Here is a 15,205-nt window from a genome sequence, read left to right as displayed (position 1 = left end):
TTAATTGTTTTTGTTCGTTCACAAGCCTAAATTAACTTATAAGCCATCTTGCTTCCTAAATATACCCTTAAAATGACGGTTCTTCAAAGGTTCTTTAGTAGAGAAAATGGTTCTAAACAGAACCAGGAACACTTTACCTGATTAAAGAGTTCTTTGCATGATGAATGGGTTCTTCAGATTAATTGAAATTGTGTTGTAGATGGTTCTATATAGAACTTTTTAGAAAAGGGTTCTATGTAGCACCAAAAACGGTTCTTTTATTGTTACAAACTTGACATTGTAACAATAGAAGAACCCTTCTGGTGCTACATAGAACCATTTTCAAAACAGCTCTTAAAACAGATGGTTCTTCAGTTGTTCTTTAGTAAGGAAAATGGTTCTATATAGAACCGTGAACACTCAAATAACGCTTTGCATGATTAAAGGGTTCTTTGCCTGGTGAAATGGGTCTTCAGATTGATGGAGAATGCGCTGTAGATGGCTCTATTTAGAACCTTTTTGAAAATGGTTCTATATAGCACCAAAAGGGGTGTTCTATTGTCACAATGTCAAGTTTGTAACAATGGAAGAACCCTTTTTGGTGCTATCTAGAAACATTTTCAAAACAGCTCCTAAAACAGATGGTTCTTCAAGGGTTCTTTAGTGAAGAAAATGGTTCTATATAGAACCATGAACACTGAAAGAACCCTTTGCATGGTGAAATGGTTCTTCAGTCTGATGGAGAATGTGCTTCTCCATCTGAATCTTTTTGAAAAGGGTTCTATATAGCACCAGAAGGGTTCTGCTATTGTTATGATGTCAAGTTTGTATACAATAAAAGAACCCTTTTGGGTGCTAAATAGAACCCTTTTCAAGAAGATTCCAAATAGAACCATGTAAAACACACTTTCAATAAATCTGAAGAACGTCATCACCATGCAAAGAACCATTTAAGCATTAGAAAGGTTCTTTGAGTGTTCATGGTTCTATATAGAACCATTTTCTTAACTAAAGAACCTTAAAGAATCTTTTCTAAGTGTGTATGTTTGCTCAAATAGAAGTCTGCAGTCACACAGAGTCCTGTGTCGAGTCGAGTAAAGCTACGTTGTTCTTGAGAGTGAAAATGTAAACAAAACAGTGTTTGTTTCAGAGTCTGCAAAAACCTTAGAATTAGCCACAAATAAACAAACAGGCTCGCACTACGAGTTAGAGCACCATGTTAGGCTGCGTTCACATTACCAGGCTGAAGTGGCACAAATCTGATTTATTCCCCTAATGTGACTCAGATCTGATGTGTGGACACACAAATCTGATCTTTTCAAATCCGACCTGAGTCACTTTAGCTACGCTCACACTACAAGTCTCGTTGCTCAAATCCGATCTCTCTGACTCGATGATTCACACTCGTTTAGGTAATTGATTCAAATCTGTCATTAATGTGACGAACCGGCGTCCTGAAATGACCCTCATGAGCTCATCCTACTCAGTAACGTCACGTGAGTGAATCACTGCATCATCAGCACAAACTAACGAGCAGAACGAGCTTCGCTGAGAAGATCATTAACTCTGATCAGCTCTCAGCTTCATTATTAGAGCGAGACGAAGGAGAAAAAGGTGAGATGAGCTGCTTTTCCACCGCTTACAGGCTTTAACTTCTGTTCGGCGCTGCTGCCATGGTAACGCTGAATGATGGCGCAGTGGAAAAAACACATGAATTCCGATCTGATCTGAGCGTCACATTAAGGTCGCATGACCACGAATTGGATACGTATCCGATCTAGGATCATTCTCAGCACTGCAGTAATACTGACGTGGTGGTGTGCAGCAGCAGATGAGCTATCGTCTCTGACTTTACATCTATGATGGTGGACTGACAAGGTAGGAGTGTCTAATAGAGTGGACAGTGAGTGGACACAGTGTTTAAAAACTCCAGCAGCACTGCTGTGACTGATCCACTCGTACCAGCGCAACACACACTAACACACCACCACCACGTCAGTGTTACTGCAGTGCTGAGAATGATCCACCACACAAATAGTACCTGCTCTGTGAGGGTCCATGGGGGTCCTGACCACTGAAGAACAGGGTAACAAAGTATCAGAGAAACAGATGGACTACAGTCTGTAACTGTAGAACTACAAAGTGCACCTATATAGTAAGTGGAGCTGATAAAGTGGACAATGAGCGTAGAAACAAGGAGGTGGTCAGAATGTTATCGGTGTAGTTCTGTAGTTTTTAGTACCGCAGTTACAGGCCAGTTTGCAGTCTTGTAGAATTAAAAGTTAATTTAAATGTTTTTTAATTCCTTTTTTATTGCACTGTTTACCTGTTTACTATTTCCATTCCCTGTCTGAACGTTTTACTGCACTGAACTGCATTCTGACCGAAATACCACAGTTTATTATTCATAAACAAAGCACTGGAGGAACATTTCATGTGTAAGGCTGTCTCTGCTGCCCTCTGTCTCCAGGCCCAATGTGTGCGGTTCCAGATGCTGCCCTGGATGGATAGTCCAGCTCAAGACAAAGCAGTGTACGAAACGTGAGTTATTAAAAATGACCTTGTTTATAATCATATTTATAACATAATGTGCCCCCGTGTCTTGCGATACATATTGCCGAGCAATGTTTTCTTGACTTCATACAGTCTTGTTCCTATTTAGTTCAGGGTTTGACTGTAAATGTCTGCTGACACAAACCAGAACAGAGCTGAATTAAACAAGATGGGTCCAGATAAGAGACCAGGCCGGAGAGGGCAGCACTGCATGGCTCAGGCCTCCTTATTGTTTATAAGACTGGAGTGTTGAGTGACGTGAGGCCGTGACTGTGTGGATGAAGCTAATGGACCACACCGCGAGCGCCGTCTCCTGCTTTCTCTCAGTCTCACCGAAATTTCAGAGCTGTAAAGAGCAAAGTGCTTCTTGCTTATGCGACTATAAATGTGGGAAGTGGTTTGAAAAATGGACTTAATTTGACACACTTGGAGTTAGGGCTGCTCGATTAGGGCAGAAATCATAATCATGATTATCTGGGTCAATAATAAGATCACAATTTTTTTTTTCAGTTTAAAATTTTTCCAATTTTCTCCCCAATTTAGTCGTATCCAGTTTTGGGAAACTGGGCTCAGAACTGTTGTTTTTAGCTCATGCGTTCATCTGACAGGAGGGAAATACATGGTGTGTCTTTCTAATCTGCTTTCTTGAAGGGCAGCAGTGGCATTTCCCCCCATCTGACAAACATCTCACTCTCGTGTTGACCCGGGAGGACCCAGCAGGCTTGGCCTATATCACATCTGCACTGACCGCTCAGCTCTACGCTCATAATCCTCACCTTCTCCTAATCTCTGTTTAGCTGGATTTAACCGGTTAATCGCCACACGCCTGACCCCAGGGGATTTAAAGGGCCAGCAGTATTGCAAACATCTCAGCATGGGTCCGTCTGGAGTGGACCGTACAAACACAATGACGGGGAAAAGTCTTTGATGAGCTTTTTCAGCGTGTACAAAATGTTTGATGTTATCTAAAGGAGCAGTTCAGCAAAAATATCAAATTTGCACAATTTCCGCCTTACCTAAAAGGTGGTTGACCAGCCAAGACATGTTTGCTTCTTTAGGTTTTAGCACTGGAGCTGCAAAGCTAATTTAAAGCTAACAAATAATGAAAGCTTATATCCCACCGATTAGCACTGTGCTAAGTGCATGCCTACACACTCGCCTCCAAGCATGTGGAGGTGTTTAGTGTCTGTAATAGACTTGATTATGTGGTTTCTGACTCTGTATGACTCACTGTTATCTATAAACATTAAAACTACAATATGTCACATAACTAAAAACAGTGGTCAAGTTCAGGCTTTGTGATTATTGTTACTGCTGTTCAAAACAGTCTTGGGGGAGTCGTGGGCTGGAGGTTAAGGAACCAGCCCAGTGACCGGAAGGTCGCCGGCTCGATACCCTGAGTCCGACAGTACGTGACTGAGGTGCCCTTGAGCAAGACACCTAACCCCCAGCTGCTCTATGGGTGCTGTGGATAGGCCTGCCCAACACTCCGGGCCAGTGTGCTCTCTACCCCCAGTGTGTGTTCACTAGTGTGTGTGTGGTGTTTCAGTGTACGGATGGGGTTAAATGCAGTGGTGAAATTTCCCCATTGTGGGACTAAAAAAGGGTCTCTTAATCTTAAAACAGTACAACATGGTTTTGTCCATTTTAAGGGAAAAGCTGTGTTGCGCTGCCCTAACTGGCAGACTTGACTTCAAAGCAAGTTTATTTATAGAGCAAAAAATCATATTAAAATTTAATTACACAGTTTTTTCCCCCTAAAATGGACAAAAGCGTGTTGTATTGTTATCAAGAGTAGTAGCAACGATTATGAAGCCTGAGTTTAGCCGCTTTTCCACTGCATGCTAACGGCTCAACTCAACTTGACTCTACTCGACTTTTTTGGTTTTCCAGGCAAAATCGGTACTGTTTTTGGTACCACCTCTGTCAGTGTTCCAAATGAGCTGAGCCAGTACCAAAAGGTGACGTAAAAGCGCTGCAGACACACATGCTAACGTTGAGCAGCCAGGATCGTCTCATCGTCTGAGCTCTGGTGTAGTTTTCATCAGAGTCAGTTTTCAAAGTCACATAACTAAAAAGTCAAATTCAGGCTTCATAATTGTTGCTACTGGTGTTTATAACAATACAACATGCTTTTGCTTATTTTAAGGGAAAAAACTAGTAAATTAGATTTTTTTTTCCACCAGAACTCTCTTTAAGATCTGTGCTGCACTGCCCTAACTGGCAGATTTGACTCCAAGTGTGTCAGATTTGGTTTATTTTTTAAGAATTTAAAGCAAGTTTATTTATACAGCACCTTTCATACACTGTGGTCATGTGAAATGCTTTGCAAACGAGAAAATACAAAGATAATTTAAGTTAAAAATGAAAAAGATGTAGCATAGAAATTGCATAAGCAAAAATGCTTTTCTCTCAATGGTTCTGAAACTTTGGTCAGTGTGGAGGTGTTCAGTCTCTCTAATAGACTTGGTTATGTGGTTTCTGACACTGTATTTTTTTTTTTAGCTGCTATTGTGGTAGCCGCTATTCTTCCTGGGGTCCAGTAGACATAAAATACATAAAGAAATAGTGTGGTAACAATTAACAAAACAAGTCAGACAAAACACAAGAGTGAAAAATCAAGAAAAACAAAAGAGGACTGAGAGAAAACAAAAAAAGGAAACTGAAAAATAAAAAGTAGGCAATGAACCATAATATAAGAACGACAACTGAAAACTGAAAAAGCACATAGAAGGAAAAGATCATGGGTATATTTACAAAAACTTGACTGTATTCTGGTGAATATCTACATGCCTGCCTACTCCACCATAGTGTTGTTCCAGCTGTCAAGGACCGATCAACTTAACTCATCGCTAAATTTGATAAATAGCGTTTTTAAATTGTAAGCAGTGAGACTGGTAGGGAATTCCACTATTTTATGGCTCTATAAATTACAGTTTGACACTGTTAGTTTTTGCTCTTTGAAATAATTTTTTTTCGTATATCTTGTACATCAGTTCAGCCTTTAGCCATTCAAATTGATGCATTTTATTGATGGTGGTTCCATATGGACATTGGTGCACATCTTCTTATTACTGATAAGACTTTCCCATTTTTAAATTATGTTCTCAATATGTTTTGACCATAATAATCTGTTGTCAACTGTAACACCTGAGAGTTGCACCTCTTGAACTTGTACTGCTTCTTCTTTGCCTATATTTAATGTTAACTTTGGTTCTCCTTTCAGTGATGATTTGGACCAGATTATTATACTTTTTGTTTTCTGTACATTCAGTATAAGTTGATCGTCTTCAATCCAGTTTACCGCTGTCTTTAACTCTTCATACCAGCACGGTCGAAAGATGCTTTACTGTCTCGGCTGCTGCATACAGAGTAGTGTCCTCACACTGTATGACTCACTGATATCTATAAACAGGGATTAATGTTTGCCACATAACTAAAAACAGTAGTGGTCATCTTTACGCCTGAATTTTGTTTGTGCTTTTGTCTATTTTATAGATTACAGCATGTGTCTCTCTCTTTCTGTAGCGAGGTGTCTCCCTCGTTGCCATAACAGAGCTGTGTGCCGGCAGCCCAATATCTGTCAGTGCCGGCCGGGTTTCCGTGGGCATCGCTGTGAACTCTCCAGCATCACTCCAGCCCCAAGCGTGTGGTCCTGGACCTCGCAGAGTCAGACAAGTGCTTTAGTGACCGCCATAACAGCACCTGCAGCACCTGTAACTGTCTCACCTGTTACCACTGCCACATATGGCACAGCTGTGGTCACTACAGCAGGACTCAGGAGCCACTCAAACGACTCGGAATCTGATCCCAGGAGGAAGTACTCACTACGCTGGCAGCCTCTTAGGTGAGGTACTTTAATCTATTCCCGTTTTTAGATACAGAGACTTGGAAAGTCAGTTATTGAAAGCCTCTGAAATCGTGCATCATTGTGTATTCACTTTAGATGGTTCCTCAAGGGTTCTGTGGTAAAGACAATGGCTCTATTTACAACCATTTTATGCTTAAAAGTTCTTTGCATGGTGAAATGGTTCTTCAGATTGATGGAGAACGTGCTGTAGATGGTTCCAGATGTAAGTAAAGTAGGTTTCATAGTTTTGATCCTGATCTGTCAGCAAGAATCACATTGAGGCTGACGCATCCGAGGAGCCCAGTTTTCCGTCTTGTTGGAGAGTTTTGACTGGCTGGTTGAGCTGTAGCTGAATGTCCTCTAAAGCCAGACAGACACTGTGTGATTTAGAAATCTTGTTCTCTGGTGACTCTCACTGTACGTTTGAATAGACCATCGTGTTCGGACAAAGCTACGATTTATACACCCAGACTGTACGAAACGCTCCGCCTGACTGACCTGCTACGTGAAGCGTAGACGCTCTGTCTACGGACCGTTATCAATAAAGCTGATTCATCCAGAAAAACAGTTGAGAAACTGAGCTACAGCAGTGCTGCTAACTTGTTCTGAAACTGAAAGTCGGAGATGATGTTCACGAGTAGGAATAGGACGGTTTCTCTACAGCTTATTTTATAAAGACAGTTTTTAAACTCACTGTACTAAAGTTTATACTTCACAATTCAACTTAGTTAAACAGAGTAAAGTCACATAGATGGACTTTGGTAGCAAATGTCGACTTTTTTTTACTTCTGTTTTTCTAGCCTACATGTGTCCACCCGTATTGGGGAAGTGTTTTTCTAGCCTACATGTGTCCACCCGTATTGGGGAAGTGTTTTTCTAGCCTACATGTGTCCACCCGTATTGGGGAAGCGTTTTTCCAGCCTACATGTGTCCACCCGTATTGGGGAAGCGTTTTTCCAGCCAACATGTGTCCACCCGTATTGGGGAAGTGTTTTTCTAGCCTACTTGTGTCCACCCGTATTGGGGAAGTGTTTTTCTAGCCTACATGTGTCCACCCGTATTGGGGAAGTGTTTTCTAGCCTACTGTGTCCACCGTATTGGGGAAGTGTTTTTCTAGCCTACATGTGTCCACCCGTATTGGGGAAGTGTTTTTCTAGCCTACATGTGTCCACCCGTATTGGGGAAGTGTTTTTCTAGCCTACATGTGTCCACCCGTATGGGGAAGTGTTTTTCTAGCCTACTGTGTCCACCTGTATTGGGGAAGTGTTTTTCTAGCCTACTGTGTCCACCTGTATTGGGGAAGCGTTTTTCCAGCCTACATGTGTCCACCCGTATTGGGGAAGTGTTTTTCTAGCCTACATGTGTCCACCCGTATTGGGGAAGCGTTTTTCCAGCCTACATGTGTCCACCCGTATTGGGGAAGTGTTTTTCTAGCCAGCTTAGTTAAACAGAGTAAAGTCACATAGATGGACTTTGGTAGCAAATGTCGACTTTTTTACTTCTGTTTTTCTAGCCTACATGTGTCCACCCGTACTGGGGAAGCAGTTGTGATTGTTTGTATGGTGTAAATATTTCAAGGCAGAATATTTAAGGTGACTAACAAGTTTGTGTCTGACCTCCATGCCGTCAGTAACACTTCCTGTGTGTGGGCAGACACTCCTTCACTGCCAGCTTGAGTCGTTTGTTCATTAGTGCGACAGCTACGGTTTATATCACATGGTATCAGCTGGTATCGGATGTTGGTATCGGTGCATTTTTAAGAGGACAAGTGAATTAGCACAGTATGGTGCCGATACCCGATACCAGTATCAGTATCGATGGATCCTTACCGCTGTTGTCCAGATATTATGTGGGTGGTGTTTCATTTTCAGCACTGCAGTGACACTGAAATGGTAGTGTGTTTGGTAGTGTGTGTGGTGCTGGTACGAGTGTATCAGACAGAACGGTGCTGCCTGGGTTTTTACACACATCAGTGTCACTGCTTGGATGAGAGTGGACTGTCCACCCAAAAATTCTGACAACAGTGTCTCTGTGGTCAGAAATGTGTCTTTAATAAAGGGCTGAGAAAGGAGGCCTGCAAATCACATTGAACTTGATTTAAAGTTTGGACATTCCTATAAAATAGGATATTTCAGTAATGTTGGTGATGCTTATGGAGCTTCATGATTTTGTTACATATTGTTTCCTTTATTAGCTATTGACTCCTGATTAGTAATTGTATTAATTTTATGAATTTCAATCATTTTAAACTGTTCAGTATGGCTGTGCTGCCCAGTCCTGTCTACAGGGGGAGCTCCTCGTCTCCATATAAAACTCTACTGTGCTGTTTGTTCACACTACAGTACAACTGGCTAAATCCAGGCGGTGGCTGGAGAAGGTGTGTGTGTGTATGTGTGTGTGTTTGTGTGTTCATACACTCGCGTTGTGGGGACCTTTCTTCCTTGTGGGGACCCCAAGCTGGTCCCCACAATGTAAATCATTAAATTTTAAGGTGAGGGTAATTTTAAGATTAGGGTTAGGCTAGTAGTAGTTCTGACTAAGGTATGTGTCCAGGAAATGAATGGAAGTGCCCCCCACAATTCACAGAAACAAGATTGTGTGTGTGTTTGCGCCGATTTGGAGACCTTAAATAACCCCCCCCAGATTCTCACACAGCTCCTCCACTCTGAAATGAAAAATAGATCTCTCTGTAAGATCTCTGAGTCGTTTGCCAAGCTGAGATTATCGGAGTAAGACAGAGCGCTCTGACCGAAACTCACACGGATTTATTGTCGTTGGCTCGCGGCGCAAGTCGATGCCGCAACTGAAGCCATTTCCTACTGTGTTCAGGCCGACAGCGAATCCAAAATAAAGGAAAGATTGATGAATCCTGTTGAATTAGAATGAAAAATATCTTCATTTGTTATAATTGGAGACCCAGCTTTCGTCTGAGCCTCTGAACTCGTATTACTGAGGCAGTATACTTTTGGATGATGATGGAGAAATCTGATCTCTGATCAGCGCTTTGATATCCAATACTGTACCTGTCATCTTTTTGCTTGCGCATGCCTCTGCTTTCTCTCTCTCTCCTCCCTCTTTCTTTATCTTCATTCACTCTCACTTGCACACGACTCACTGGACTAGAGAAGGTTGTTTATGATCTTCAGCAGCCGTCATTCCATCACTATTCCCTTCACTTATAAACGAATAAAGCTGCAGACATACAGTGCTAATCAAAGAGATGCACCTGACTGGAGAATATGCTGTATATGTTCCTATTAAGAACCTTCTAGAACCTGTGGTTCTATTTAGCACCAAAAAGTGTTCTCCTATTGTTAGAACCCTTTTTACCCTTGTACTCCTGTATATAATAGCAGAACCTAAATACCATATATAACACTTTCTACATCAATCTGAAGAACCCTTTAGGCATGCAAATGGTTCTACATTCTAAATAGGATCATACCCTTTACTAAAGAACCCTTGAAGAACCATATTTGCTTCTTTAATTATTGGTTGTGCTGTTTTTGAGCCAGCATTCGCAAACATTTAGAACACAATTTGTATCGCTATGGAAACGCTTGTTATACTTATTATCTTTAGAAATAGAACCAAACCCTTAACCTGTGGAATTACACACACACACACACACACACACATATATATATATATATATATATATATATATATATATATATATATATATAACATATACAGCTGCTGTCAGAACAAAACCTTGTATCTTTACTTTTAATGTAAGTCAATGGAACCAGACTTTTTTCCAAGTCATTTTGAGTCGTTTCTTTTGGTCCATTCATCATGAAATTTACACACAATGTAAAGAACAACAGACACAAACTGAAAGAAAAAAAAAATGGAGATACGATGTTTAGTTCCTGACAACAGTGATAAGCACCAATCAGGCATAACATTCTGACCACCTCTTTGTTTCTACGCTCATTGTCCATTTTAACAGCTCCACTTACTATATAGGTGCACTTTGTAGTTCTACAGTTACAGACTGTAGTCCATCTGTTTCTCTGATACTTTGTTAGCCCCCTTTTACCCTGTTCTTCAGTGGTCAGGACCCCCATGGACCCGTCACAGAGCAGGTACTATTTGGGTGGTGGGTCATTCTCAGCACTGCAGTAACACTGACGTGGTGGTGGTGTGTTAGTCAAGTCAAGTCAAGTCAAGTCAAGTCAAATTTATTTATATAGCGCCTTTTACAACAGATGTTGTCACAAAGCAGCTTTACAAAGAATCCGGGTCCCCCAGTGAGAAGCCTTGGCGACAGTGGCAAGGAAAAACTCCCTCAACAGGAGGAAGAAACCTTGAGAGGAACCAGACTCAAAAGGGGAACCCATCCTCCTCTGGTCGACACCGGATAACAGCACAGACACAAAACAGTATAGTGGATACAGTTTAACACCACTGTGCAGTGCGCCGGCCGCATCTCAGGTCAGACCCTCTTAGGACAGGCAGCCGCTCAGCTCAGGGAAAGAGAGGGGGAGGGGGAGGGGGGGGTAGAGGGGAGGGGGGATGAGAGGGACATAGTTAGAGTGTGTGTTGCGCTGGTCTGAGTGGATCAGACACAGCAGTGCTGCTGGAGTTTTTAACTTTTGTGAGCGTTTGCATGCCAGGTGTAGTATGTTATGCGTAGGTAACAAAATATAGCTGTAATTTCTCATCTAATCACTAATATAGCCGACTATGGAGCCAGTAGCCTGAACTGAGCAGCTGCTAGAGGTAGACTAGAGCATGCTGATTTAGCTGCGAATGCTCCAAATGAAAAATGAACAATGGAGTTTGAATGTTACAGGCATAATACGAAAATTATGCTCATAAGCTCCTACATTTTTACCGTAATGGTGTTATATGTTAGCCTATAGCATGTGTGCTGCATACCATATCTCAAGAAGTCAAAGTCACTCAGGTACTCAGGGTGTGTAGAGTCTCGTACAGAGATAGAAAGATCGGGCAGTTCAGTCTATGGACCAACCATAGCTGTTCTGAAGTCAGCTGAGAACCTCTCACCACTCACTGTGTAGTTTCATCGCTGCTTCCACATTGAATCTCATAGATCGCTTCAGAAACTTCAGAGGACCTCGGTGTCATAATGCTAATCATGAACATAACTGACGCAATAGCGAATAGCAGCAATTGCTAAGCAGTGATTGGAGGGTTTAGGAAAAAACGCGAAGCTTGGCAGGTTGATTGATTGGCCATATTAGAGTAACAGAACTCACAGAAAACTAATCAATAATTTAGGATAATTTCATTTCTTAGTTTCTGCATTTACTCTCATAAATGAAGGAAAGTGAAAAAAAAACGTCTAGATTACCGAGGTCCGCACCTCGGTGTCCTCATAGCTAGTGACGGCCATGGATATAGTAACTGATTACATGGCTTTTCTTGAGTTGACTCAACTTGAGGACACCAGAGTTCACGCAACTCAAACTTCTTAGTCAAAATTCTCCCAGCTACTGTTTCTAGATCTGCATCTCAGTTAGACAAACAAAACTGAATTAGCATTTTTTTTTACTCAGTTTCCACTAGTAGGCGCTCCGTCTATCACACAGTCCCATCTGGCATATTTTCCTCTTGGGCTTCCTGGTATGGACAGCTGTGGTATTGCTGGGATTCAAACTCACAACCTCCTGATGTTGGGATGGACTATTAGACAGCTGCACCACGAGACGACGCCAGGTTTAAAGTTAAAACAGCAAATATTTTCTCCAGTGTATCAAATATTTATGGACACAAAATCTGAGCTGCTTCATGTACCACTTCACCCCAGCAGGAGGTTGTGAGTTTGAGCGACAGTGATGCCACAGCCATCCGTAAGTGTGCGCCCAAGAGGAAAAACGTCTAGCAGGACTGTGTGATGGAGAGAGTCCTGCCTGGTGGGGACGCCGAGTATAAGAACAAGTTCATTTTATTTACCATAACTGAGACGACAGAACTAAAAAATTAAGAAAACTTCTGACAAAACTAAGGAGTTCTCTTGTGTCCTCAAGAAAAGCCATGTAATCAGTTGCTGTATCACTTTGAGTTGAGCTGAACTCTCATTTTTAACAGTGTACAAACTTTAACTCAATCTATTTTTTAATCTCCCCAAACAGATTTTAAATGAACATCGTTTATGTTTTAAAATAAAAGGCTAAGACAAATATTACCAACAACTGAGAGAAAAATAATGACTAGGCCTGATTTAAAATTATTTAGTTGAAAATGTTTTTCCTGACGCTGAGCTGGATTAAAATTATTTACTAAACTAATTTACAAAGTATAAAGAAAGAAAAGAAGGAAGGAAAAATCTGTAAACTGGACTGTGAGTGGAAAATGAGAGGTGATGCTTAACCACCGGTGGGCCGCCCAGAAAACAATGAGCAAAACGCCATTGGACCACCAGCTTTGCCATCAGCGGGCTGACAGTGGTCCACTATCCTCTTGCTATCAGGGTTAAAGGGCAGAAATGGGCTTTTTCACACTGACTCTGAAGAGTTAAATACGTGTTTGGTGTTTGAATTTGCTTCGTTAGTTTTGCGCTTGTTTGATTTTTATAGATAACGTTGTGAAACGGTGTAAAGCCGAAAAACACACTTCCGACATAAAACAGTCTCGGCTGATCGGCTGCATTTGGAGTCAGAGGAAAATTACACACATTAGTTTTGTGTGGAACTGCAGCTTTAACCTGAGGAAGGAAAGGCTGGGCTTTATAGAGGCGTCTCTCTCACAATGGAGCACTGAAAGGCCTGATTGTGAATGTGCTAGCAGGCCTGCAGCTGATTGGCCAGAGCGACACATACAGTGTTCTTCTGAAAGACTACAGTTTCCTGATCTATCAGCGAGAACGTCGAGCCACAGCCATGGAGAGAAAGAGGACTTTTGCAGCTTCTGTGGGTCGGGAGATCAGTTAGAACCACTCCGGCCCGTCTCAGCCCCGACAGGCACGTTAGTGCAGACGTGAATTCTTTCCCCTGTGAGGTTTATCAAAGCGTCCTTTCCTGTTTTGCACAAAACATGGAAAAATGAACTCCAGCATGTTTCCCTGCAGTGCCAGCGATAACAACAGCATGCCGTCATTGTATATGAATCATTTTTCAACTCATTGGGATTCTGTCAGAAGTGCGACCCACATCACATTCGTGTTTGGAGATGTTTTGTTATGATTTGAATTTGATGAAACGTTATTTTGGGTGTGCTGTCTTGATTTGCGGAAAGAAAAATCATCCTCTGCATTTTTGCCTTGTTTTACATCGAAATGAACAGCGGAAAGGTCAGTGCGTCCTTCACAGTGTTGACACAGACGAATGTAAATTACATTAAAATCAAACAAATCACGTTTATTGTCACATCACATTTACACAGGTGTGAAGGTGAGTGAAAATCATAGGTGCGTATAGATAAACACAGATCAGGCATAACATAGCAGGTACTATTTGTTTGGTGGATCATTCTCAGCACTGCAGTATCACTGACGTGGTGGTGGTGTGTTAGTGTGTGTTGCGCTGGTCTGAGTGGATCAGATGCAGCTCGTCACAGATGATTAAAAGACAAAAGAGATAAAAGGTATACATTTAAATAAGATCACATTAACATAAAAGCAACGGTAAAAATAAATAAAAAGCAGCATTAAGTAAGCTAGTAATATTAATAATAGTGATAATAATAAAAATGACAGCAATGATAATAGAAATCTGAAATGAATAGAAAACATGGTAATTAAACATGATCACTAATTTAAAAATAAATGCAGTAATAATAGTATGGAAAGTAAGTAAAGGGGAATGTGGAATTTAGAGCTCCTGGCAGGATGGCTAGTCTGATTCTGGGTCGTTAGCACCAATACAGTCACACATCCTCACACTGACGTGCTTTCAGATCCAGTTAGATGGATGTGGATCTCAAAATCATCCAGACTGAGATCCGTCTCAACCCATCTGTACTTGTGGAACACTAACCAGCTGCCTGTTTCGTTATAATGAGAGAAAAATTAGTCCTGTTTAACAGGATTTAGTGCAGCACAGTATGACAAATATTGAATAAAAATCATTGCATTCACAGTTTTTGATATTCTTTTTAAAATGTAGCACTACTGTTTATTTTTTCTCTGTTTCAACTGATTAGATGTCTAAAAAAATAAATATTGTGTATCGGGAAAATTTCTTGACGTATCTGATGTTATATTTTTGCCATATCACCCAGCTCGATAGACATCTGATCGGCTGGAACAGAGAAAAAAGAGTCAGTAGTGCTATTTTTAATCCAGTTAAACGGGACTAATTTTGCTCTCTTTATAATAAAACATGCAGTTGGTCAGTGTCTACAAGCACTGACGAAGTACACGATATGTTCAGAAATGTATATTAAATTATAGCATGACATAGTTTATCAGAGTAGCAGTAAATATTGTCATATTTGTGCAAATGTTGTCATGGCCGTGTGAAAGAAATTCAGAAGTTGAATTTAAGCAGTGTTCGTTTTGTAGATGCTCAGTGTAAAAACAGGGCGTGCCCCAGGGGTCTATACTGGGTCCAAGCCAGATGTCATATATCATACCTGTTTTAAAGATTCAGGGCCTGCCTTAAAAAATCTCATCTGTCTTTGTAGTCTGTGTGTCTGTTAGCTTTGGAAAAGTGGAAATGTGTGTTTTTTGTGTTATTTGTTTGCTCAAAGGCAAAACTTATACCTGTATGTTTTTAAAGAATATGAGCTAATTCGTTTACTCAGCAGTCAGCGCTAATCCTGGGGTTTGAACGAAGACTAGCTACTCTGTTTTTAGCAGTATGTTAGTCTGTGTGTATATACTGTACACAGAGCTTCAGACCTGATGTCATG

At 41.1% G+C, this 15,205-nt stretch overlaps 1 protein-coding gene across 1 annotated transcript in view; it reads left to right on the top strand.

The window, feature by feature from the left end:
• The window catches only part of LOC118817850 (latent-transforming growth factor beta-binding protein 1), a 106,441-nt gene that overhangs the window by 12,063 nt on the left and 79,173 nt on the right, over positions 1-15,205 (top strand). The window contains exons 2-3 of the mRNA XM_036584807.1: positions 2,450-2,520; positions 6,061-6,379. Of these exons, the coding sequence (XP_036440700.1) occupies positions 2,450-2,520; positions 6,061-6,379 (390 nt within the window). The remainder of the gene's footprint in view (positions 1-2,449; positions 2,521-6,060; positions 6,380-15,205) is intronic.

Source organism: Colossoma macropomum, unplaced genomic scaffold, assembly GCF_904425465.1.
Source record: "Colossoma macropomum unplaced genomic scaffold, Colossoma_macropomum, whole genome shotgun sequence".
Lineage (NCBI taxonomy): Eukaryota > Metazoa > Chordata > Actinopteri > Characiformes > Serrasalmidae > Colossoma > Colossoma macropomum.
This window is presented reverse-complemented; position numbering and strand designations above follow the sequence as displayed.